Here is a 26,246-nt window from a genome sequence, read left to right as displayed (position 1 = left end):
GAAACTGAAGCCAAGTAAAGGGTAAGTGACTGACCCAAGTTACACAGAAAATTGGTAGCAGAAGCAGATCTAGAATACCAGTTTCCCCCAATTTCCTGTCCAATGTCCTATCCACCACAGAACAATCCAGTGGAATTATAATAGTTGGGGTGGTGCTGAGGTAAGTATAAAACTCTGCTCTTCTGTGAGAATCAAAGAAATTTGATGGTCTCTTTTCTCACTATCCAAGAAAGCCATAGATTAGAGATTCAATTACCATCACGAGCTCTCAAGCTTATACCTCAAATTCCTATAGGCAGTACAATTCCACTCATCCTATTTTACATTTTTCTTTTTTTTTTATTATGAACTTACACCCATGGACATTTCAATATACAGAAAAACAGAAGAAGGTTTTAAAGCATATTTTGAATTTAATGTGGTAAAACTGCTCTGCTTGTCTGCATCCCTTTTTTAACTTTTGCTACTCTCTTCCGGGTATTTAAAAATTGTCTATTGATGCTCTTTTCTGCTTTTCTTTCTTTGTGTCATTATCAATAACCATTCACTCCTTGCCAACTCCCCCTCCCAGATCAGAGCCTTTGTTTAACTTAACCCATTTGCAATGAGACTATCTATAGCATTTTCTTCTTGTTAATCTGCTCACCTTTAGCACTTACCAATCATAGCAAAGCTGACTGAAAAAATATGAGTGACTCATAGACTAAGTGCTCCAACTCAATAGAATGGCTGGTAGTCATTTGCCTTTATCAGGCTTCCCCTTAATTCCTCCTTTGATGCCTTATCGTGGTGTGTAAGTGACTCTGGATTCCTGAGCACTCTTTCTGAAGAGCCCAAAGTTGAGCAGGTGTTATAACAAATTGGAAAGGCTTCTCCCATGGACTAACAGTGAGTGTATGCCTATTATCTAAGGATCATCAGCTCAACTAAGACTTTTTAAAAATGTATTTTTATTTTGAACTTAACACCAAATAAAATAGGCATTTCCATATACATAAAACAGAAAAAGGAAAATTATGCATGGCATTATAGATCTCTATAACACACAACATGTCATCAAAGTGAATTTCCTAAAACATAGATGTGACACCCTCTCTCAACCCCCCTCCCACTTTCCCCATTTGATAAACTACTGTGGCTTCCTTTGGCCTTCAGGATCAAATACAAAATCTTCTGTTTGGCATTTAAAGCCTTTTATAACCTAGTCTCCTTCTTACCTTTCCACTCTTCTTACACCCACTCCTTGCCTTATATTTTTCTATCTAGTGACATTGCCCTCCCTCCGTTCCTTCCTTCCTTGCCCTCCTTCCCTCCTTCCCTCCCCACTCCTCTCTTTTTCTCCCTCCCTTCCTTCTTTCCTTCTTTCACCTATGTCTCTTCACCCCCCCCATGGGAAAATGTAATACAAAACCTTTATAATAAACATGCGTGGTAAAAGTATAACACATTCTCACATTGACTATGTTTGAAAATGTATGTCTCATTCTGTACCTTGAGTCTATCATCTTTCTGTCAGGACATAGATAAATTCAGAGAATCTTCAAACCAAGTTGGCTATAGGATAATTAAGTTTTTTGGCTAAAAGGACTCACAAGGATAATTCTACTAAGGCAGAGATTCTTAAGTAGGAGTCCATGGACCTTCTAACCCCAAAGGGATGCCTGAGGGATCTGTGAACTTGGCTGGGAATAATTACATCTTTATTTAGATATAATTATTCTCTTTTATATTCCTAAGTATTTTTTATACATTTAAAAGGATTATTCTGATAAAAGATCCACAAGTTTCACCAGGTTGCCAAAGGGGTCTATGACATACACAACAACTAAGAAACCCTATACTAAGGCAGAGCTGAGTCCTAGTAATAATGATAGTAATAGTAATATAGTAATGATAATAAGTTATATCTGACATACATACCACTTTACAACTTGCAAAATACCTTGATGTGGCCAAATCCTTGAAAGATAAGCTAATAAATGATATAAATATTCAAAGTCTTTTCTTTGGAGAATTGGAGAGTCTCAACTAATATTTTGGAAGTCTATTGACTCCAATTTCACGTAAAGGATTAAAGCCATTGGCTTCTGACAAAGGTTTGTAGTGCTTAGCAGATTTTCCTCCTACTCCCTTCCCACCCCATCCCCTGCCCCCCAGGGTTTCTTGTTGGAAGAGAGGAACTGAAACATATTATTATCAGATATTGTCATAGGGATCCAATACCCCAATAATTCCTAAAGAAGGCTTCTTTATTTCAAATAAGCTTCTGAAAAATTAAGAAGGCAGTATCGGTTTTGAAAGGCTTAGCAGCTGGGATGCCCTATTCTTCTCCCTCCCCAACTCCTTACCCTCTGTCCTATATAATGATCCCCACTCTGATGCATTGTTGGGACTGAGTACACACACACAGCAGCATGACAATTTTTTTTTGGCCATATCAGTTGAAAGAACTATCTATTGCAGCATACAATGTTTATGACCTTCATTTGATTCTCAGATATGGAAAGGAAAAAAATAGGAAAATGAAGAAAAAAGTAGACGCAAAAAGATTAGGATGGCCCACAGGTCCAAAGGAGGCATTTCTAACATCAAATCGTTTACCTTCCACAACCAAAATGCAAATATTCCTAACCTAGGGTCTCTGAACTTTGTTTTTAAGAATGCTTTGATAACTTTAATTCAATATAATTGATTTCATTTATAACTCTGTTATCTTATTTTTTTCATTTAAAAACGTTATTATGAGATGGGCTACATATATTTTAGCAGACTACCATGGGAGTCCAGGATACAAAAAATATGTGGAGAACCTCTGAACTATATAAAAAAGTCATTTCACCTATCTATGTTTCATTTTCTCCATCATTAAGGTACACATGATAATAATATTTGAAATCATATATTCTGTTAAAAGTGCTTTTAGAAAATAGATAAAACCTGGTAATCAGAATCTATAAGGAACTGATGCAAATGTATATCCTTATTACAGGCTCTCAAAGTTGGAAGGGAACTTAGCCCATTTATGAACAGTAGTCTGCTCTTTAGCTGGCCTGGCAGGCAATACGCCAGCTTAAAGTTCTGCAGTAAGTAGGAGACTCACTGCTTATTGAGGCAATCTGTTTTAATTCTGGAGAGCTCTAATCATTAGAGAATTATCCCTTATTTCAAACCTAAATTTGCTTTTCTACAGCTTTCACCTGTAGTTCCTAAATCTACTCTCTGGGGCTACATAAAACAAATGTAATGTCTCTTACATATGTGAGTCCTTCAAATATTTATAGATAGTTGTGATATCTCTTTTCTCCAGAGTTTCCTCCCCTTTTTATTCTAGTTCCTTCAAATGATCCTCATAGTATGTGGTTCTCTGCCTCAGTTTCTTCAACAGTAAAATGGAGATAATAATAGGAGTTACCTCCCAGAATTGTCAGGGCCAAATGAGATATTTATAAAGCACTGAGCACAGCACTACATAAATGCTTGTTTCCTTCCTCCCTTCCTTCCCTCCTTCTTTCCTTCTTTCCTTCCTTCCTCTCTCCCTTCCTTCCCTCCTTCTATCTTTCCTCCCTCCCTTCTTTCCTTCCTTCCTGCCTTCTTTCTGTCCTCCCTTCCCTCTTTCCTCCCTTCCTTCTTTCCTTCCTTCTCCCTTCCTTCTTTCCTTCCTTCCTCCTTCCTTCTTCTTCCTTCCTCCTTCCTTCTTTCCTTCCTTCCTTCCTTCCTTCCTTCCTTCCTTCCTTCCTTCCTTCCTTCCTTCCTTCTTCCTTCCTTCCTTCCCTCTTTCCCTCCTTCCTTCCTCCCTTCTCTCCTCTCCTTTCTCCCTTCTGTCTTCCTTCCTCTCTTCCTTCCCTCCTTCTATTCTTCCTCCATTCCTCCTTTCCTCCCTCCCTTCTTTCCTTCTTTCTTCCCTCCCTTCCTTCCTTCCCTCCTTCTGTCCTTCTTCCTTCTTTCTTTCCTTCCTCCCTCCCTTCCTTCTTTCCTTCCTCCCTTCCTTTCCTCCTTCCCTCCTTCCTTTCTTCCTCCCTCACTGTCTTTGTCTCAGTGCCTTCTAGCTTGTCCTAAAACAGGTTATTTGGAATTGACAATACTTCAGATGCAGCCTAATCTTGTCACAATGTGACAAGAATATGATTTTGCCTATTCTAGACACTACTCCTCTATTAATATAGCTTGACTTCTGCAGAGTTTTTGGCTTCCACACTATCTACAGGAATCATTGTCCAGCTACATCTCCATATCCTGTCCCCCATGTACAAATGGCCAATGAATATGACCAATTTGCACATGAAGAAACACAAATTGTTAACTAAGTCACTTGAACATCACCAATTATACGAAGTGCACATTGAAAACTGTTTTGATTTACTACCCAGTCAATCTCATTAATTTGGTAAAAAAAATCATTAAAAGAGATAAAATTCTCTGTCCAGAGGGCTGAGAGGAAGCAGGTACACTATTGCATTGTTAGTAGAACTGTAAATTGGTACAATCTTTCTGGAGAAGAATCTGGCAACGTGTAAGACAACAATGAAAAACCTAATATTGGGGATATATCTTAAGGATATAATTTAAGAGAAAAAAAATCTATACAAAAAATTCATACCTACAGTATTTGTAAGGGTAGAAAAATGGAAATAATCTATGCATCCAACAGTAAGGGAAGGATTGAACTATTTGTGGAGTTATAATATAATGGAATATTTATGTGTTATTAAAATGAGAAAACATTGGTAATATAAAAATAAGAAAAGACAAATGATGAAGGGAGAACTAGACATACTGCATATATAGGGGCTATAATTATGTTGAAAAAAACCTTATCTGCAACAAAAATCTAAGTGGCAGATACAATTGGGTAAGGAAATATTATAAAGAAACACAGTATATAATCAATTTTTTGTAAAGTAATTTGAGATCTTCAAAAGGAAGACCCTCTATGTTCAACTATGGAGAAAGCCAATGAAGTAACAGTATGTCCAATAAGTTCATATAATTCTTAGGAAAAATGGAAGAGGAAAATAAAAAAGAAGTAGGTCCTAGAGGAAAAGAAAATTGAGAGAAAGAATATATTTTTACTTAATTTTCTGAACACTTAGTGAGGGATAGTAGTACAGAAATAAGAGCACACCATAAAGGAATTTTATTAAAATAGAAGTCTTAAAGGCTAATCATAAAGCATAAACACACACTCTAAAATATTCCAAGCCACAGTTAGGCTACGTTTACTTTTATAAGCTAACATTTTGGGCAACGTTTCCTTTATTCACCAACAAGGTACTTTGAGGGGGGAGAAAGAAGGCAGCAACATCAAATAAGTTAAACCAACATCACCCTCTTGATCACTACCTCCCCTCAGACCCTGATGGAGGCTGCCCAGCAGCTGTTTTCAAGAGTCAAGAAACCCCAAAATACTAATCGTGCTTTCAGCTTAGGCCCTATAGTCATCACTGAGGGGACAAATCCTAATGGAAAAATGGCCTACTTTCTCATCAACACTGCAAGATTAGTGACCAATTGCTAACATAGGAGCTCTGGACGTGGCAGCATCCCCCCCACCCCACCCCAGACCACTTATCCTGCTTCCAGCTTAACTCTGGGAAAGTGGCTTCTATGGAGTAGGGACCAGGCATTTCCACCAACTGCCACTGCAGGCAAGCCAACCTAGTTGCAATAGCAAAGCTCCTAAGGGAAGATAAGAGGTTAGGCAAAGCAAACCATCAGCACCATCACCTTGATTATCATCTCCCTTCAAATCCTGATTTACACAACCCAGAACTTTGAGCACAAGAGCAGTGAGAGCAGCAATATTTCCAGTTTAGTGCCTGTAGCCATCATCCTGGGAAGCAACCCTAGTACAGTCTGGTAACTGCCCCTTTCAAGCACTACAGCCACATCTATTGAAGTCTCAGAAGGGAAAGTTCTTATCACCAAAGTCCTTGTAAAATGGTTCAACATCAGAAACTTATATGATTTTCATCAATGCTAAAGAAGAAACATTACCATCTGTTTTTCTGTGGAACTCTAAGGAGCATGGAACTTTTCCATTTGACTTACATCTGAGACCTTCCATATGTATTGTTTCTCCATTAGAATGTGAGCTTTTCAACAGCAGGGATTGTCTTATTTTTCTAATAGTTTTTTTTGTACATATTAAGTGTTTAATAAATGCTTTACTCATTCATATATTCAGCAAGAAGTTGAATTAAGCCAATAATTGAAGTCATCTGGGCCCCTCCCCAAACTCTCCTTTAAACAGAAGGGAAAAAAACGCAGTCATTTGATTTAACACAATTTCCTAGAAATGAAATACCCTTTTAAAAATGAAGTCTTAAAACAGAATGAGGTATCAAAGCATCAGGCTTGGAAGTGCACAAGTGAAATCGTCATTGCTGCTATAGGCAACAAAAGTTTTATGATACATTCCTGGGCTGGGGATTTTGAATCTTGGCTCAATAATTTGAATGTCAGTGGAAAATATTCAGTTGATGGGATCCAGATGAAAGTTATGGGTAAATTCGGTAAGGCAGCATAAGACTTGGAAAATCATGCTTGCTTTTGGTCAAGAAGACACACACCCAGCTTCCATGTGATTTGCATAGTTTCTAGGGCTGAATTACTAATGATTTAGCTGGCTCTAGCCCATGGCTTAACTTTTGGCCTGGGACACAATCTTCTAAAAATAAAGACCTATAATGTAAGAATAGTAAGGTGTTTTTTTTTTTTAACAGCATTTTCAGGGCATGCAGTTCATCATCTTAGTTACTTAATCAAATTTGCTGCTGATGGAATGGATGGGAGAACAAAGGATCATAGGATCAAATCCTACAAGGGACCTTCTAGGAGTTATCTCATCTCACCCCCTCATTTTACAGATGAGGAAACTGGGGCTAAGACAGCTTAAGACATTTGACCCAAGTCAAACAAGTAGTAAGGGGCAGAACTGAGATATGGACTCAAAACTGGTAGATAGCAAACTTGGCACTCTTTTCATTCTACTATGCTGGCAGGGCAGTGTATGTATGATTTATCATGGCAACTGATAGCTAATTTTATATTCTTGCTCCTCGTCCTTAATGACTCCTTTGTAATTGTTTTTTGGACTGGAGATTTATTCCATATTTTCTTGTGGGTCAATACTCTAAGATCATTATTTATTTTAATTTGGCCCTACCATTTCATAGGAAATATCAATTAGATCAAAAATATCTACTGCTCAAATTATGAACAAATGAATCAAAAGCATTTATGAAGTGTTTGCTATGTGCCAGATGCTGTCCTAAGTGTCAAGGATACAAATGCAAGTGCACAAGCTAGTCTCTGCCCCCCAGAAGCTTACATATTAATAGGGAATGAGAATTAGATGAGAGAAAAATTAGCTGCAACATGATTTGGCAATGGCAGTTCTGCCCAGAAATACCAACATTTTACCAGTAAGCACTGAAGAGGTCTATAATGGGTAAAAGCATGTTCCAACAAATAACCAATGAGGAAATCTGAAGAGGAACTGGAGGAAAAAATTTTATCAGGGAAATGTGTGATAGAAAGGGAAAATGGGCTGATCATGTGGCAAAGGCAAGGGATGGCAGATGAAAGGCCAGAATACTCCGCTGGTATCCTCACACCATCAGGAGAAAGTAAGAAGGTCTCCAGTGGACCTCCTGTGATGAACTTGTAGGGAGGATATGACCCAGAGTCTCCCAGGATGAAGATTAATGAAGGGAACATTCACATTGAGGAAATCACAGATCCCTGTAAACATGCTTATGCCCTAAGTGGATGGTAAGTCCCTCATGGAGTAGTCAATGTCTTTTGCCTCTTTATATCCCCAGTGCCCAAACATAGCAGACATTCAATAAATGGTTAATGGAAATAGGAACAAGGTTCTTTACATATCCAGGGTGATTCAGGCAATTATAAAATCAGTCCAGAATCAGAAATCTTTTAAGGCTATCTCTATCTAATATATGACTTTTTTTTTTTTAAACTTTGGGTCAGGAAGGTAACATTCTGTGGATAAAAAAATACATTTTCTTTCTTTTTTGCAAGTAATATGCAATAAAAAAGTTACTGAGGTGTCAAATGTTAAGAAATAGCATTTCTGAAGCTCCATCTTAATAAGGAGCATTTAATTTTAATGAGAATATAAATTTCTTTGGAGTTTGCTCACTTGTTGAGGACAGCAGGATATTATAGAGGATAAGGTGCTGAACCTGAGTTAGGAAGACCTCTTCTATATCCCTTTGACTCTAAGATTCTTTGTTTTGAATTATTAGGAATTGATTAGGCATCAGCATCTTATTAGGTACTATACAAAATGTAAAGGCTATGATAGAGGCCCTTCTATTTAATGGTTTACTAACACGAAATCTGATATAGATAAACTTGGGAAAACTGATAGTTGGAGCTTCATAGCTAATGAGTTTGTCCTAGTTGTACTTGGATAATGTTTCATTCTTAGGTCAAGTAGTTTCTAGAAACTCAATATAATGGCTTTCCTTTCGCCTCCCCTAGTTTTTATTTACAGGCTTCTTCCTTTCAGGCCTAAGGTGAATATCTGTCAGAGGTGGGAGATTAAGAAATACACATCGCAGTATATTTGCATGGGGCTCTGAGACCCTTTCCCCACTTCTATTTGTTTCATATTCATACCCATTCACAGAGGGTCATGTCAGGTCTCAAAATCTCACTATGCTAAGGAGTAAATAAACATGCCAGATAGAGTCCCTCCTGAAACCTGTCACAATAGAGAGACTCTGGGACAGTTCTACACTCTTAGGACCAGACAGGCCCCTGATCCATGGGACCTAAAACAGGTCTGAGAATCCTGACATAAAAAACACACATAATCTGGTTTCCCTTCCTTATGTACTTGCCAAGGGGCAGTGGGGAGAAGGGTCCATTAAAAGTTATTTTTTTTGAACACATAGTCATCAGTCAATCTCATTTATTTATTTATTTATCCATTCATTCATTCATTCATTTACTTGTTTGCTTATTCATTCATTCATTCATTCATTTCTCCATTTATTTATTTATCTGCTTATTTATTTGTTTGTTTATTTATTTATTTTTGGGTTGGGCAATGGGGGTTAAGTGACTTGCCCAGGGTCACACAACTAGTAAGTATTATGTGTCTGAGGCCAGATTTGAACTCAGGTCCTCCTGACTCCAGGGCCAGTGCTCTCTATCCACTGAGCCACCTAGCTGCCCCCCTCCCCCCATTAAGAGTTCTTTACTTTGACCTGTTGGCCTTGAGGCCAAACTTTAGGGTGGGCATGAACGACTTGGGTGCACAGAGCTGCCCTGATTCATCCGAGAGGGATGATGGCTTTTTTCAGAGGAATTAAAGCTCTTCATGATTGACTATAAATACTCTATCAGCCACCTCCCTTCTTTTCCATTTGCATGACAAAGCTGAGGTGCTATAGTCCAAAGTTGCATTGTTTTTGGTCAGACATTTATGTACCATTCCAGACTCACAGTTTCCTACTTCCTAGTGAAAGAAGGAAAGTGAGAGAAACATAAGATGGGGCCCTATTGAATCTTGGACAGAGATTGAGGCAGAGATGGAAAGGAAAACAAAATGCAAAATAATTCATATTTATTCAACACTTTCATCCCAGAAACCCTTTGAGTTAAGTGTTATCTCCATTTTACAGAAGAGAAAATTAAAGATTTAGGAGAGTTACATGACTTGCCCATGAACACACAGCAATGAAGTGGGAGAGCTGGAATTCAAATTCAGGTCTCTTGAGTCAACCTATAGTGGCCTTTCTACTGCACAATATAAATAAAGATGATAAAAGAGTAGAAGTGAGTACTATCAGTAAAATAAGCCTTAATACATAAATAAATAGGAATAGTAGCCTTTTGAGGCTATTTTTACATTATTTCCCTCTTTTTTTTTCTGAAAACATTACCCCAACCCCAAAATAAATAGGTCTCTAGTCACGGAATGTTAGAACTGAAAGGAAACTTAGACATTGTTACATCCAACCTCATCATTTTAATGCTTTGGAAATCACCATAAAGGAGGGTATATGAATTATTCAAGGTCACACAGAGTTAGTGGCAAAAACAGGATTAGAACCCTGGTCTCCCAACTTCCAATCTGTGTTTCAGTGGTAAGAGGGAATAAAAAAAAATAGAATCTTTCTTCCTGCCATAACAACTAAAGATGTTTTACTGGTTCCTTCTCTTGATGGCCACCATAGAGGCACATCAGAGATTCTATCAACTACTGCCATGAATCAACCCTGTGGAAGCCCCCCAGATTCCTAGGAGAAGCATAGTTCTACCAAATGCATTTTGGAGTGAGATTATCCATATATAGCATTTTTCTTGTTAGCCTGTTAAATGTTAGGACTCCTTAATCATAGCCAAGCTGAGTGAAAAGATATGGGTGATTCATAGACCATGTCCCCATGTAGCAGAATGGCTATGACAGTAATTTAGGAAGGCCTTTATCAGCTTTCCATTTAATTCTTCCTCTGATGCCTCATTATGGTATGTAGGTGATCTTGGCTTTCCAAAGGCTCTATCTATAAAGCTAGCTGGTCATCCCAAGCTGAAAGTTTCTCCTGTAGACCAGTAGTGAGTATAGGCCTGTCATTTGAAGATCCCCGATAAATGTGCAGTTGGTTACTAAGTGATGATTTTTTTTTTGTCCACAGTAAGCCATTAACTTGTCTGGCTAAAGTGTGGAGGGGCTGGGATCTGTTATATTGATGAAAATGTAATTAGAGAACTTGTAGGGGAAGGGAGAGAAGGGAATAAGCATTTATGTAGTGCCTACTATATGTCAGGCATTATTCTACCCTGTGCTAAGCACATTTAGAAATATTATTTTATTTGATACTTACAATAACCATTCGAGGGAGAAGCTATTATTATTCCCCATTGCATTTGAGGAAGCTGAGGCAGATAGAGGTTAAGTGACTTGCCCAGTGCCACACAGCTAGAAAGTATCTGAGGCCAGATTTGAGTACTTGTCTTCCTGACTCCAGGCCCAGTGCTCTAACTACTGCACCAATGGCCTCTTTTAAATTACCTTTGTCTTCTTAAAATTAATAATAATTGATGTTTCACAAATTACAACAGGGTGTTTATCTCTTGTTATCTTTAATTTCAGTCAACTTGTCAATGTTCTTTCAATATCAAACTTGGGATGAATTTGTTTGGCCTAGTGATTAAGATGTTGGATTTGTAGTCCAAAAGACCTGAGTTCAAATCCAGCCTCAGACACTTACTAGCTAGGTGACCCCAGGAAAATCACTAAAGCTTTATTAGCTTGTTTCCTTATCTGTAAAATGGGAATAGTAATAGCATCTAACCCAGAGGGTTGTTGTGAAGATCAAATCAGATAATATATGTAAAGCATGATATAAATGCTAACTATTATTAACATTACATTAAATATGGCATTCCCTTGTTTTCCTTCTCCAGATCATTATTTGCTTAGAATGCTACACGACACTCAAGGTAGCTATATAAGAGGTAAGCTTTATATCACACAGAGATGCAGCATCATGAATTCCTAATTCTCCTTGTTCTTCAATAGTAGCTTAAAACCACCCCATCGGTAGTAGTAATTATACTATAAACAGTATTTACATTTTGGGGCTGTTGTCATAGCTCATAGAAGTCTTATTATTTAATGTAAACAAAAATAAGTAATTGAGAAAAGATACTTTAGTCTGCATCCAGATCATCTGAAGCCGAAACAGCCAAATGAGCTCACTAATCTTCCCCCTCACCAGGACACTTCCAAATAATAGTCAACGCTTCAAAACAGAAGAAAAAAGATGACTTTCCCAGCCTTTTGGGGAGAATACATTTGGGTCAATAGTCCCCAGAGAAAGGTACAATTTGCAGATCATAATGCAAAGAAAACTCCACAGTTCACATTGTACTCTCTAGAGTAGATCTAGGCGAAAACTATGCACGAATGAGAGATTTTCATGGTGGAAAGACACATGATCTAGTTTTCCTGTGACCGTGGGTGGGACAACCGAGGTCATCGTTTGTTTTTTTCCTCTTTCAAAGCTTGAATTCTCTTAATGTACGCCACTTAAAGTTGGTGGCCTATATCTTCTGGGACCTAGGAGTCAGGCATAAGGAACCAAATTATTGCCTGCTTTTCACAGAGCCCAAGTGAGTGCTGGTCTCATACACAAGCCAAACTATTTACTCTTGCTGCTTTAATGTTATGATTTCACAGGCAACAGGAATGCTGTCTCATCTCTAAAATTAAGCTCTTCCCTGAGTTTGCTGGAAGCCTGATAGTAAACTCTTAGCAATGCAGGCCTTTGAAATATCTCTGGATAGGGTAAACTGAACGACATTCCTTTTCTCTTTGTAACTGTGGCATGGGGAAAAGACACTGGATTTTGAGTTGGAAGTGCTAGGTTCAGAACCTAGCTCTCTCATTATGTGATATTAGGAACTCAACCCCTCTGAGCCTTGGTTTCATCATTTGCAAAATGGTGATATTGTCTATAATACTTATCTCACAGAGTTCTCATGATAATAGGCGCAAAATATTTGATAAAGCTAAATCACTATGTTAGCTGTTATCATCGATTTAATAAGCATTTTTTATACACCTGGAAAACTTACAGGAACTGATACAAAGTGAAGTGAGCAGAACCAGAAGAACATTGTGCAAAGTAACAGCAAGACTGTATGATGAACAACTGTGAATGACTTAGCTATTCTCAGCAATACAATGATCCAAGACAATCCCAAAGGACTCATGATGAAAAATGCTATCCACCTCCAGAGAAAGAACTGATGTTGTCTGAATACAGACTGAAGCATACTATTTTTCACTTTCTTTCTTCCTTTTTTTTAGTTTTCTTCCACAAATTGACTAATATGGAAATGTTTTACATGATTGCACATGTGTACACTATATCAGATTGTTTACTGTCTTAGGGATGTGGGAGAGAAGGAAGAAGAAATAAAATTTGGAAACCAAAATTAAAAAAAAAGAATGTTAAAATTGTTTTATACATAATTGGGAAAAATAAAATATTATTTTTTTAATAGCTACTATAAAGAACTCATGATGACCTCTGTGAGAAAACAGAGTAGAATAATATATGGTTCAATCAACAAGTATTTATTAAGTGTCTACTATAGGTGCTAGACATATAAAAAAATAGCAAAATAGTCCCTACCCTTAAGGATTGGCTTATGCCTTCAAGGAACTTATAATCTTGCTAAGGACATAAAAAATTAGAACAAAACACAGATACCTACAATGTAAAAAATGTGATATGGGAGTCTTCTAGGCCAGGCCTAAATGAACTAGGCTAGTCCAATGACTCAGGCTTGAGCTTTGAAATGCAATAAAGTACTCAGGAATCATAAAATCAAATTAAAACCAGTTTTACTGATTAGAAATGTACTAAGATACTCAGGAATCTTAAAATCAAATTAAGGCAATTTACTGATAGGCTTCCAATGAAACCTCTGATCAGAATTCTCCTAAAGCTGTGCATTTTTGTACCTCAAATGGTTCACTTCTTTGCTGCCTCTGGACTCTATCATGGCCCCAGGGATCTCATTCTCTTGTAAGATAACTTCAACCTTGGAACTTGGACCTCATCAGAACACTCTGCCCTTGAGGACCTTTCTATCCCCCGATTGGAAAGAGTAGATTAGAGAATTCCTCTCAGAACTCCAATTTAAGGATATCTCCCAGAACAGCCATCTCTTTATTTCCCACTTGGCAACACATCTCTGGACTTCATCTTTCCCATTCGCTGGATGCCCTCTCTCACTCCTCTTCCTCAGTTTCTTTTTATTTATTATCTCTTCCTATTAGATTGTTGAGCTCCTTGAGGTATAGATTGTCTTTTGTCTTTCTATGTATCCCTGGTGCTTAGCACAGTGCCTGACACATAGGCACTTAATCAAAATGTTTATTGACTAACAGACCAAGTAGTCAGTATTTCTAGCCCCCTTAAAGAGCCAGGCCCCTTACTTGCTACAGAAGCTACCTGGTATGTAAAAGCACTGAGTGGAGTCACTGAGAAGGGTGAAGGGTAAATGACTGGGTGGGAGTGAAAGGGAAAGGAAGAAGAAGAGGATCCTACCATAGCTCAGTGTGGGCACAAACACAATCCTGACCTCAAAGACACAGCAGCTGGGTTTCTCCTGCCCAACAATAGCTTCTAGTGCCACACTTGCCATCCACCCAAAACACAGAGAAGTAAAAGTGTTTTGGAGAGTCTAGCCAAAGAATTCTCCAGAATGGTAGTTTATATGGAAGAAAATTCTACAATCCACATTGTAGGTACAAATCTTCAAGGGACAAATTTATTTCATTAAATAATTCTAAGTATCTCTGCTTAGAAAAATCCAAACGGATAATTCAAACCTCCCTTTGAAAATCTCTCAGATCCAAGTCATGTCTAGTTACAATTTATAGAGTTTAATACAAAGACTAAAATTCCTTAAACAAGATTAAATAGGAGTCCAGAGTTTAGGTAACAGCTTCATTAATCACAAAGGATAGTAACAATTTTTGAAGCACCCTGGAGAGTAATTTTCCAAAAATCATCTGCTCTTTCTAAAAATTCCCTTTCCCACTTGGTCAAAAGTGAACTTCAGAGGTATTTTCATTAATTGAATTAATCAGAATTTGATCTCTTGTCAGTTTTAGGGAGAAGTCCTTCCTAGGCTGAGAAGGCCTCTTGCTTTAGAAACTGGTAAAGCCTTTGATAAGAATGATTTCCAGAGTATAGTGCGGGAATTGTTTCAGAATTGTTAGTCAAAGACTGATAAAGATATCTTACTCAGATTAGACCAAGGACCTTAGACAAAGACACTAAGAAAAAATGATTCTTTAAACATTCCTATAAGAGAGAACAGGAGGGCCTTGGTGTGCTTTTAAAAGCTGTCTGAGTTTTGTTCCACAGCCCTGAAATTTAAAGGACACAAAAATTTTATTTATACACACACACACACACATGCATGTATGTATGCATGTATGTAGGTATTTCCAAAAGAATGTTAGAAAAACTGGGCCTACTCGCAAAAAATGTTAAAATAGGACACTACTTAAAGTGCACATCTGTGCATATGGTAACTAATTTTTCTTCCCACTCAATCGAATTTAATTTTCTTGTATATTCACATCATGAATTACAGAGTTGATTTCAGGACACTTGCCCTTTTGTGCAGCTTACCACAGGTGTGTTGCTTGTCCTAGATGCCTTAATTGACAGGTTCTTCACTTCCATCAGGAAGGGGTAGATAATGGGAAATAACACAAGACTTCATGGAAGAGGTGGTATTTGAGTTAGGTATTGATGTTGGGTGGGGAATGAACAGATAGAGCCAGGAGTAGAGAAAAGCATTGCAGGTAAACTGAGGAGGAAGATTGTCTGAGTTAGGCACAGAGGCAGGAAGGCATGAGGTTTTTTGGGGGATTAGAAGAAGCAAAGTAAAAAAAAAAAGAATCAGAGTTTATAATATGGTCTTAGAGAATAAGTAGCAGAGGTCAAGGTTTGAGTTTCAGACTACAAGTGTTTGGTACCAAACACAAAGATGGACTAAAAAAGTGGGTTCAGTTTATCATACTGAAAGGCCTCACAAGCACAAAGTTTTGGCTTAGCTGCCCTCCTCCAAACTTGCCTAAAACTTTTATCAGTCTACCAGAGAGCACCCAGTACCACCATCTTCATTTACCTCTGTGGAACTTATGGCTTCATAAATACGACTGAAACAGATGGGACAAGGAAATAAAATGCTACACAGGAATAGGGAAGGGAAACTTGATAACTCCATCTCATTCTTTCTTTTTATATGGACCCTCTGGACCAGGAGAAATAATTTACCTGCACATCATATGCTCAGTCTAGCAAAGTAATATTCCATCATGCTGGAACTTACATAAAATGAGGCCTTTACACAAAAAATGTGACATAAGTGCAAATATGGCTGCATAGCTCTGTCTAGGGATATAGTGGGATGAAGCTGGCAACTTCATCAAATCAAAATCATCGATTTAGAGCTAGTCAGAAGCAATCTGGTCTGAGGCCTTCATTTCACAGATGAAAAAACTGGGACTCAGAAAATTTAGTGACCAGAGTCTTCAGGTATTAAGTTATACACAGCAGGTATTCATAGGAAGGATTTGAACTTAGGTTCTCCAGCTCCAGAACTGATGCTCTTTCCCTGGTACAACGATGCTGCAATTGTTCTTCAATACCTTCCAAAGCAAGTCTGAAATCTGCTTTTTTCATTTCATCATGGAAACATTAAGGAGCTTTAGAGGTCATCTGATCCAAAGCCCTCATCCTACATATGAGTTAAAGCCAAGGGAAGTGCTAAGAGACCTTGAGGTTGGTACCTTCAGGTCACTAGGTCCTCCCTTGAAATTGATATGAGTGGAGAATTGGAAAGAGGTGTGAAAAATGGATTTTCCCCGCTCTATAATTTTGGAAGACACATTAAAGAATGCTTTGAATTATAAGAGTTTGTCACTTATCATCAAGGAGGAAACAATATACAATTATAAATTCTCTTTACCAGGTAAGATCTCCCCTTCAGAGAAGTTTCATGAAATGGTAGGTTAAACTTGACTAATTGTATCTTTGCTATATCCTTACACTGTACTTTTTAGCTACCAGCTGCACTCTACATCCTTATTTCTGATTTGGTGTCTTGCTTATAAGAATTTACCTCCCTGTCATTCATTCTATAATTTAATGTATTTATCTAAATAAACATTAGCCCAGAAGTCTAGGGCCTAAAAGAAATTAAGTCAATTCTCAGAGAAATCATGGAGGGCAAGAAAACATTTTTAGTAAACATTGAAAGCCAGCTTTCGTGCTTATTTTTAGTGCCTAGGCTATTAACTTGGATTTTCTATTTTGTCTGACACATTTTAATTTTGGCCCTTTGGGAAGCTTGTGCTTAAAACGTGTTTTAGTGAGGTTCTGAATCTCTCCAGCCCTTCTATTTCTGGAAGCACTGAAACTCGCCACTTGACTCCTGCTCTCCTTTGAGCTGGCAAGGTTTTACATCCTGGCATCAAGAGGACAGGCTAACTGAACGTTGAGGAGAAGATGGAAGGCTGGGTGGGCAAGAGGTGTTCCTGAAGCTGTTGATGAGAAAACAGTGAGTCCATTGTGCTCAGGTAGGAGAGATTCCAGGAACTTTCCCAAATCAGGCTGTTTCTCTCTCTGCTCTGCCCCCATTGCCCCCTATCCCAAGGAAATAAAAGGAAAAAAGAGAATAAAAATCACATGATGTTTCACTCTCTTCAGCAAAAGGACTGTTGTGTGAGAGCCTTGTATCAGGAAGGAAAGGAGGCCAAGGTGATAGCAAGGCTAAATCACAAGTCAGGCAGGTTCTTCACAGAAAGATGTCACAGCAGGCTTTGGAAAGTAATTAGAGTCAAATTTTGGCAGCTTGTGCTAATGATGGGAAGAGTTTTCCTATAGTCTTCATCCACACCCTCAATTTTCAGTTCCCTTCTTGCAAATAGCTCTAAAGCACTTTGAGATGTTTGCCAGGAAAGGTGCTAGAGAAAACAAACTGTGACTGCAATCCTATAGCTCTAAATACTAACTAAAGAGCAGGAAGAATGTATCCACATTAGCCCTCAGACAGCCTTGCCATTGGAGTATTTTGAGCTGCCATTCATTCATCCATCTATCCATCCATCCATCCATCCATCCATCCATCCATCCATCCCTTGTCGACCATGTGAAATGAACTGTGTATTTGTTTTCAACTACTGTGATGCCTTAGGAAGAAGGTGGACCACCTTTCTGGGAACCCTGCTTTGGGGGGAAACCAGAGGAGGAGAATCTCAGAAGAGGACGAAGAAGACAAAGAGGTGAAGGCTGAGAGTTGGACTAAGTCTAAGGCAAAGATGACTTCATAATTTACACAACTGGTAGCTAGAGAGACATAGCATACTTCCTCGGGTAAATAAGTCTGATTGAGAAATTATCTACAGGTTCTCAAAGCAGCTTTTTTTTTTTAAGCTACAGAGCAGTTAAAAACTCTCCCTCCCTAGGATGGCCTAAGGGAACAAGAATATTAGGCTCAGATAGTCTGACGAGTGAAGAACTGAAACTGTTTTTAGAGACAACAAGACAACATGCTAGGGAACTGGCAGATTCATGATGTGTCTGCTCTCATCATCTGTGGCAGTCAATTGTTACATGCTAACTTCTTGACTGCTATTATTTGCTACTGAACTATTGTGTGGGCACTATGTATATGGAGGCAAGTGATTTGTATCTCTTACAAATCACTTTTTTTTTTTAAAGCAACTTGAACACAGAATATTTTTTTCTGACAATAAAAGGGTGTTGAACTTTAATTCAATACAAGCACTCATAAAGTACCTACTATGTGCCAGGCACAAAACCAGGCACTGGAGATACAAAGACAAAAAGGGAACTCATATTTGTCTCACAGAGCTTAATTCCTTTTTGGAGAAAATAGCATGTACATAGGTAATTAAATGCAAAATATACAAAGGAATTTGGGGAAGGGGGAGGGGGCCCTAGATTAATCTAAATTACTAACAATCTTGGTATTTATCAATTTCTGGTGTTTTTATTATTACATTTTAAATTACTTTGCATTTAAAGGCAGCAAGGTGCTACTGTGGATAGAGAATTAGGCCTGGAGTCTGGAAGACCTGAGTTCGAATTTAGATACTTACTAGCTGTATGACCCTAGGCAAGTCACTTAACCTCTGTCTGCCTCAGTTTCCTTATATGTAAAATGGGGATAATAACAGCAGCTCTCCCTCCTCCTACCCCCACCAGAATTGCTGTGAAGATCAAAAGAAATAACATTTGTAAAGTTCTTTGAAAACCTCAAAGCCTTATAGAAATGCTGTCATCATTATCATCATCATCATCATCATCATCATCATCATCATTTTACACACAGAAAGTACCAATCTGGTCTGTCTCATCCATCCATAAATGGTGACTATTTTATTTATAGTCTTAATTGAATCATAGTCTTAAGAGTGGGAAGAGATCTAAGAGATTCTTTAGCCTTAGGATCATAACTTTAGAGCTGGAAGGGACCTTACAGGAAGGAAGGGAGAGGAGGGAGAAAGAAAGAAGGGAGAGAGGAAGGAAAGAAGGAAAGGAGGGAGGGAAGAAAAGAGGAGGAACAAAATATTTATTAAATGCGTACTATGTGCCAGGCACTATGTTAAGCACTATACAAATATTATCTGAACTGATCCTCACAATTACCCTGGGAGATTATTATCCCTATTTTACATTTGAGGAAATTGAGGCAGATAGAGTTTAAGTGACTTATCTGAAATGGGATTGAACTCAGGTATCTCCTGGCTCCAAATATCCTTTCCACTACATCACAAAAATATAGGTGAGTCTGGAGTGTTGCTATTCACCAATGTCCATGTGCTAGCAATGCTTCAACACTTGCTCTTCAAGGAAGACTTTACAAAGAAGTCTGCTACAACTCTGTTTTTCACTCATAACCTTGCCTAAACACAATCTCCTAAGCCTAGAAGCACAGTCGGGATTACCTGCCAATATTTCAAAGCCACATAAAATTTGAGAACTGTGTGAGAGATACTTCATTCCAAAGCACAAAGGGACATTCTGCCCCTCCCTCCCTCCATTTCTCTGAACAGCAGAAACCAAGTCATCTCCTGCCCTGGTGTGACCCTCTGGTCCAACTCTGCTGTGAGTCATTGGCAAAACTGAAAACTGTATTTTAGAGCCCCAAACATTTCTTTTCTGTTTGCTTTTTCTGAGTTCACATGAAAACAATAAGCAAGAAGAAATGGAAAGAAGTATTTTTAGGATTCTGGGTGGGAGGGTAAACAACACAGATTCTATAAACCAGCACAGGGAGTGAGAGATGCTGACTGAAAGGAAAATGGCCAAGTCAATCACTGACATATCCTGGCTGGCCCATTAAGAGAAGTACAATAGAAATATCTAAGCCTAGGCATTCTATCAGTGAAATAAGCTGTGAGAATGAAACTGAATGTCTTTTAACAGCTAAAAGATCATAAGATCTTATATTCCAACCCCAAAATGAATTATTTTTCATAAATGCCAAATTTGCATACAACCAGAATGGATAATAAAATGTTAAAATCTTTTTGGGAACAAGCCATCCTACCTTCCTATCTAGGGAGGAGCATATTAATGACCAGTAGAATTTATCTACTACCTAGAAGAGGAGAGACCGTGATAAGGGAAGGGACAGGGAGGAGAATCAATGTTAGACATTCTGGTTTGTTTGAGGACCAAAGTGAGTCTTCCCCATTCATATTCATTCTTTCTCTCTCCCTCCATCCATTTTTCTAATTTTTTAAATTTTGAACTCCTTGTCTCTTTTCCAATAACAACCTTTCCTCAACAGAGCCTTATCTCATAGCAAAGAAAAAAAATTAAAAGAAACTACAAAAATGACTGCATTTGACAGTGTATGCAATATTCCACATCTGGAGTCCACTACATTTTTACTGAAAGGGAAAGTAAGGGTCATTAGCAGTCCTTTGGAGCTAAGATTCATCTTTGTAGTTAATCTGAATTCTGGTGTCTTTGTTCAGCTTATACTGGTCATTGTATAGATAGTTCTCTTTGTTCTGTTTATTTTACTCTGTATCAGTTCATGTAAATCTTTTCATATTTCTCATGGCTCAGTCATGTTTCGTTATATTCCTGTTCTTCAGTGTGCTTAGCCGCTACTCAGGCAATGCGCACCAGTTTGTTACCAGCTTTTTACTATCATGAAAGTGCTTTTATGAATATTTTGGCATCTTTATTTGGCCTTTTGCCTCTTTGGGAGTATTCCCTATTGTTTCTCCTTACCACACAGAAAATGGACTATATTTGATAAAATCATTGTGGATTTCCTCTCCATAGTCCCCCTCTACACTGAGAGGACAGATGTCAAGTCCTTTGACTAGGAATTTGACCACTTGTAGAGAGCCCATCTCTGATAGCATAGACTATCATAACATCAGTGATTAACCAATTAATTAATGAAGCATTTACTTATTAAGCACTTGTTATATGCTAGGCACTGGACGTATAAATATAAAAAATAAAACAGTCTCTGTCCTCAAGGAAATTACATTTTATTAAGGGAGGCAATTCTCCTTAAGAAGCAAAGTTAACCTTTGAACCTAGGTCCTACGACTCCAAATCTAACTTTCCATCATATTCCCCTTACTTTTACTCCTAAAGAACCCTAGGGGAAAAAAGGAATGTAAGTACATCTAATGATCTTTTCTTTTAGAAGCTGTAAGATTAATAATATGAAATCTTAGTTAAGTGGCTTTATTGTTAATAACTCAGATTTCCATAATGCTTGACCCACAGTGTTGAACTTGGAGTCAAGAAGACCTGAGTTCAAATTTGGCCTCAGACACTTAGTTAGCTGTGTGACCCAGGGCAAAGCACTTAACCTCTGTCTGCCTCAGGTTTCCAATCTGTACAATGGGGATAATAATAGCACCTACCTGTCAGGGTTGTTGTGAGGTTCAAATGAAATAATATTTGTAAAGAACTTTGCATACCTTATAGTTCTTTCCTCCTTAACTATTCCATGTGTATCTCTTGTTCTCTTCTTTGAAGAACTTATAGTCCTTTTGGCCAGGACATATTTTGTTTTTCCTTTAAGACTCTAATTTAGTCAAAGGATTTTTACTTAGAGGAGTCCTTAGAGATCACATATCTAGTGTAATTTTACAAATGAGGAAACTTATCCCAGAGAGGATAGACTTGCCCAAAATCATATAAGCTGGTAAGTGGTGGCATTGTTCAATTATATCTGACTCTTCATGACCCCATTTGGGGTTTTCTTGGCAAAGATACTGGAGTGGTTTGTCATTTTCTTCTCCAGCTCGTTTGACAGATAAGGAAACTGAAGCAAACAGGGTTAAGTGACTTGCCAGGGTCACACAACTAGTAACTGTTTGAGGCCAAATTTGAACTCAAGTCTTCCTGACTCCAGGCCCAGCGCTCTAGCCACTGAGCCATCTAGATGCCTATATTAGGGAGCCAAAATTCAAAACTTGGTTCTCTGACTCTTCGATAGCTTATAAATGCTAGCTATTATTATTGTTATTGTTGTTGTCATTAATGCAAGTGAAATTATTCCCATTCTATAGATAAAGAAAATGAAGTTAAGAGACATGAAGGGACTTGTCCCAGGTCATGCAGCTAGTAAGTACCAGAGGTCAGAAGCAGAATTTGAACCCATATCTCTTGAAAACTATGAGGATAGCACTTTTTCTACCACGCCATGCCATATTGCCTCTTGTCCATTGAGACAGTCAGTACTCACAAGTCTAATAAGATACCCGTCTTTTCAGAACTATTAGAAAATGTTCTATTTGCTAAGATGGATTATAGTTTGCAGAGGTAAAGTAATTGGAGATGAACTGCAACTTTCTTTTGGGAAAGAATCTTCTTTAAACCACTGCTCTCCTTTGTCCAGCACTTTCAGTGATTTAAGCAATTAAAACAATAATACCTATGCATCGGTCAAAAGTTATTTACTTATTTATTTTTTTACCTAGTCTAGTAAAACCCTCTAGGTTTTCATTCAGGACTTATTCAGACCATAGAATTCAAAAATAAAAGGATTATTCTTTAGGAAAACCCAAAGCCATGATGCAAAGCAGGGTGGTGTAGTAATAGGACAGAGTGGCAAATTTGATGGTGAAGGATTTGAATCGAATCTTGACGCTACTCTTTGAATTGGATAACCTTAGGCAAGAAACCTAACGTCTTTGGGCCTCCATTTTTCCTTTGTTAAATGAGAAACTAGTATTCAGAAGTTTCTAACTGGACACCTATGACCTTTTTTTTTAAAAGTATTTTGATAGCTGTATTTCAGCAGAATGGATTTCCTTTGTAATCCTGTCTATTTTAAAACATTATTCTAAGAAGTGGTATACATTGACTTCACCAGACTGCCAAAGGTGTTCATGGTATAAAGATTAAAAAGCCTTGGACTAGATGATCTCCAAGATTTTTCCCCCTATTTTAATGCTATCTATGATCATAAGTTGAAATCAACTTTGAAAATATAGGATTTAGGGTATAATGTCATTGAAAAATCAAGGAACTTCTAAGTTGAAAGCTCTACCTACCTAGACATAATGATATCATTGCTATCTTTGAGTGGATAGTCAAAGGATGAACATAGAGTGGGAGAGCGGTTGGAACCCTGTCTCTACTTCAAGTAATTTGATAGGTACAGGTCAATGGGCAGATGAAACACATGACTAGTCATATTGGTGTAACTTGTTTTGTTTCCATTCACATCCTTTATGCACCCCCAAACAAGATGTAGGTAAGTTCCCTTGCTCTTGTTTTAAAAATAAATATCAAGGACTGCTACAGCACCAAATTCATACAATTGGTAGATTATGGTTTTTAGCAGAAGGGCAGCAGATGGTTAATTAGTATTTCAGTGAGCACATTTCCTTTGCAATATACATGAAAGGCAACTTTTTAAAAAACTTAGACCATTCTACAATGTTATGGTTGAATAAGGATACCTCTTTTCTTCAAACTATTAAAGCAAAAATACAATTCCTCCCCTCCCCCCACTTTATAAGTTAAGAGAATCATTGGGGGAAGAAATCTGATAGTTTTATTAGCAGATTGTTCATTGCCTGCTGATATATGTGGCCACCATTATCTTCCAAGGAGAGATTTTTATTTTTATGTTGGTGGAGAGAGGTATGAAAATTGACACCGTAAAGATCCAGTTAGTTGTAGTGACTCAATCTTTCTTGGATCAGTCACAGCCCTGGTAACAAGCAACACATGGCATTTATTGCCTCTGCTTTTGCACAAGCATCTTCTAACAGAGAAATAATATTTTTTTCCATGCATTTATTTTTGCCCCCAGGACCTTTTGGAATGATGTGACTTCAGTGATGAGAAATAAATCAAAGACTGGCAAAAAAAAAAGACCTCTCCAACCCTCTCGTCTTTGCCTGACAAGCTGCTTGTATTTTCCAGCTTACTTCTCTCTGGTGCAGGGAGTTTGCTCATCCCTGCTCATAATTCAACCAACTTGCCTTTCATTGTGTTGTGCTGGCGGGTTAAATGAAGTGAGTGACTGCATTTCTGTTCCTGGCATCTCACCGAGAGTACATGAATGGAGGACAGAAAGAATGAATGAACAAAATAATTTTGATGGGGCTACCCCAGGGTATTAAACATGATGGGAAGGAGGTGGGGGCAGGCTGTCATTCCCTAAGAAACACTCTTCATTAAGGAGTTTCTGATGTCACTGGACCACTTAACAAAACCGCTTAGCTTACCTCCTGCTTGGACATTAATATGCAGGTTTATGCAGACCACCTATGCTGCCTGCACAATGGCATGATTTTATCGTCAAACAGAAAGGGAACTGGTATTTCCCTTTTTCTGCCCATTCCCAACCAATAGAACACAGTGAAATGCTCTGACATTCTGGTATGCAGTTTTTCAAAAAATACATTAATGTATAATAAGCACTGAGCTATCAGTCAAATCCAGACTCCTGCTGCTTTCTCTCAAAAAAAAAAAAACAAACCCGAAACCAAAGGCAATTGCGCTAAATTGGCCCAACCAGAACAGAGGGGAATTCAAAGACAGCTCTTGAAGGATGGCCTCCAATATTTCTGAATGAGGTTATGCTTGCCCTTTACTGCCTTAGTTCTAAATTATATCTTCTCTCATGAATTGGTACTGTGGCTAAAGACATAGCTTATTACAGGTTGGATGATTTGGGGACCCTTGAGGTACTTCTCCTGATGAATGAAGAAGACAATGCATCACTCTAGACTAAGTGAATGAAAGGTGTAAGAAAGTTGAATACTTTAAACGTGGAGAGGGGAGAGAAAGGGGAAAGAGAAGAGAGACAGACAGACAGACAGACAGACAGACAGACAGGAGAAAGGGTGAGGTACTTCAAGAGCCCCGAATTAAAGCTAAAGCTATAGCTGGAATTGTACTTGGTCCAATTATGCTTTTCAAAGGCACAGAATCTATGGTTTTGACGGAGAATTTTTGTTCCATAGCTGACCCTGCCTCTAGCAATTACTGCCCATCCCCCTCTCCTCACCTCCTCCTTCCCCCTGCCCCCCCCCCCGGCCCCTCTTCTCCCTTCCCACCCCCTCAACTGCACCTTAGGCAGGTACTATCTGACCTTATTTCTCAGTTCATTCACTAGTCGTTCACACACCACTTTACAGGGAGGGTTTGTCACCAGAGCAATATTCCCGCTTCTGTTCGGCATAAAAACGCCATTTCAAGAAAAGAAACAAAAGGAGGAAAAATACGAGCAAGACCAGTCCTTACCCTCTTCTTAAAAAATTGAAAGGCTGAGCATTTCTTGACCGGGAATCCATTCATGTCTTTGTTTACCATTTTCCACAATGGAGTGTACACAGTTATAGGTCCAGTGTGTGACACTTGCTTAGTGCATCTGTTTTCCTCAGTATCCCTTCTGGAGACAGTTAACGAGGAGAGCGGGGGGGAGAAGCACAGTCAGATTTCAGGCAGCGAGTCCTTCCTTCACTCATTCATTCTGCTGCACCAGCTACTGCAGAGACCTTTCCCAGCTTTCGGTTGCCATAGGCTAGATCCTTTTTCTTTTAATCATTCCTCGAATTCACAATCACAACTGCTACACGACCCTTGTGGCAGCCCACAGACCATATGCAGCAAGTCTCGGGGTAATGGGAGCCGGCGCCGAAAAATGCCAGGCTTTTTTTTTTTTTTAATCTAAATAGGAGCACAGGAGAGACTAGCTCCCTCCTGTTTTACCTGGCTGCATCCTTCCCTCTCTAGAGCCTGGGTTTTCAGTTAGCTGTTCTTCAGGTGATCGCGTCTTGCCGCTGTTGGAGAGGAGAGCTGTTTTTGATTGTGCCGAGTTCCAGTGGGAGCTGTAGTTAAGCCGCTGAGAGAGGGAGCAAGAAATAGAGAGAGCAGGAAGAGAGAAGGCGGAGGGAGGAGAGAGGAGACTGAGAGAGAGGAGAGAGGAGAATGAAAAAGGAGGGAGAGACAGAAAGGAGAATGAGATAGGAGAATGAAAGAGAGAAGAGAAGAAGAAAGGGGAGAATTGAGAAAAGGAGAATGAAAGACAGAGGGACAGACCAGCGAGAAGAGGGAGAGAGGAACATGAAAGAGGAGAGACAAAGAGTGAGACAGAGACAGAGGCAGAGAGACACATAGAAAGACAGTGCAATACGAAGGAATAATAGGTCA

The 26,246-nt window shown here is 38.6% G+C and overlaps 1 protein-coding gene across 1 annotated transcript in view; it reads right to left on the bottom strand.

The window, feature by feature from the left end:
- The window catches only part of LOC144457639 (uncharacterized), a 109,668-nt gene extending 83,711 nt beyond the window's left edge, over positions 1-25,957 (bottom strand). Inside the window, exon 1 of the mRNA XM_078155550.1 lies at positions 25,338-25,957. Within this exon, the coding sequence (XP_078011676.1) occupies positions 25,338-25,406 (69 nt within the window). The 5' untranslated portion in view covers positions 25,407-25,957. The remainder of the gene's footprint in view (positions 1-25,337) is intronic.
- Between the last annotated feature and the right edge of the window lie 289 nt (positions 25,958-26,246).

Source organism: Phascolarctos cinereus, unplaced genomic scaffold (assembly GCF_003287225.1).
Source record: "Phascolarctos cinereus isolate Bilbo 61053 unplaced genomic scaffold, phaCin_HiC Scaffold_5;HRSCAF=322, whole genome shotgun sequence".
Lineage (NCBI taxonomy): Eukaryota > Metazoa > Chordata > Mammalia > Diprotodontia > Phascolarctidae > Phascolarctos > Phascolarctos cinereus.
The sequence above is the reverse complement of the archived record's forward strand: the minus strand, read 5'-3'. Positions and strand labels throughout refer to the sequence as shown.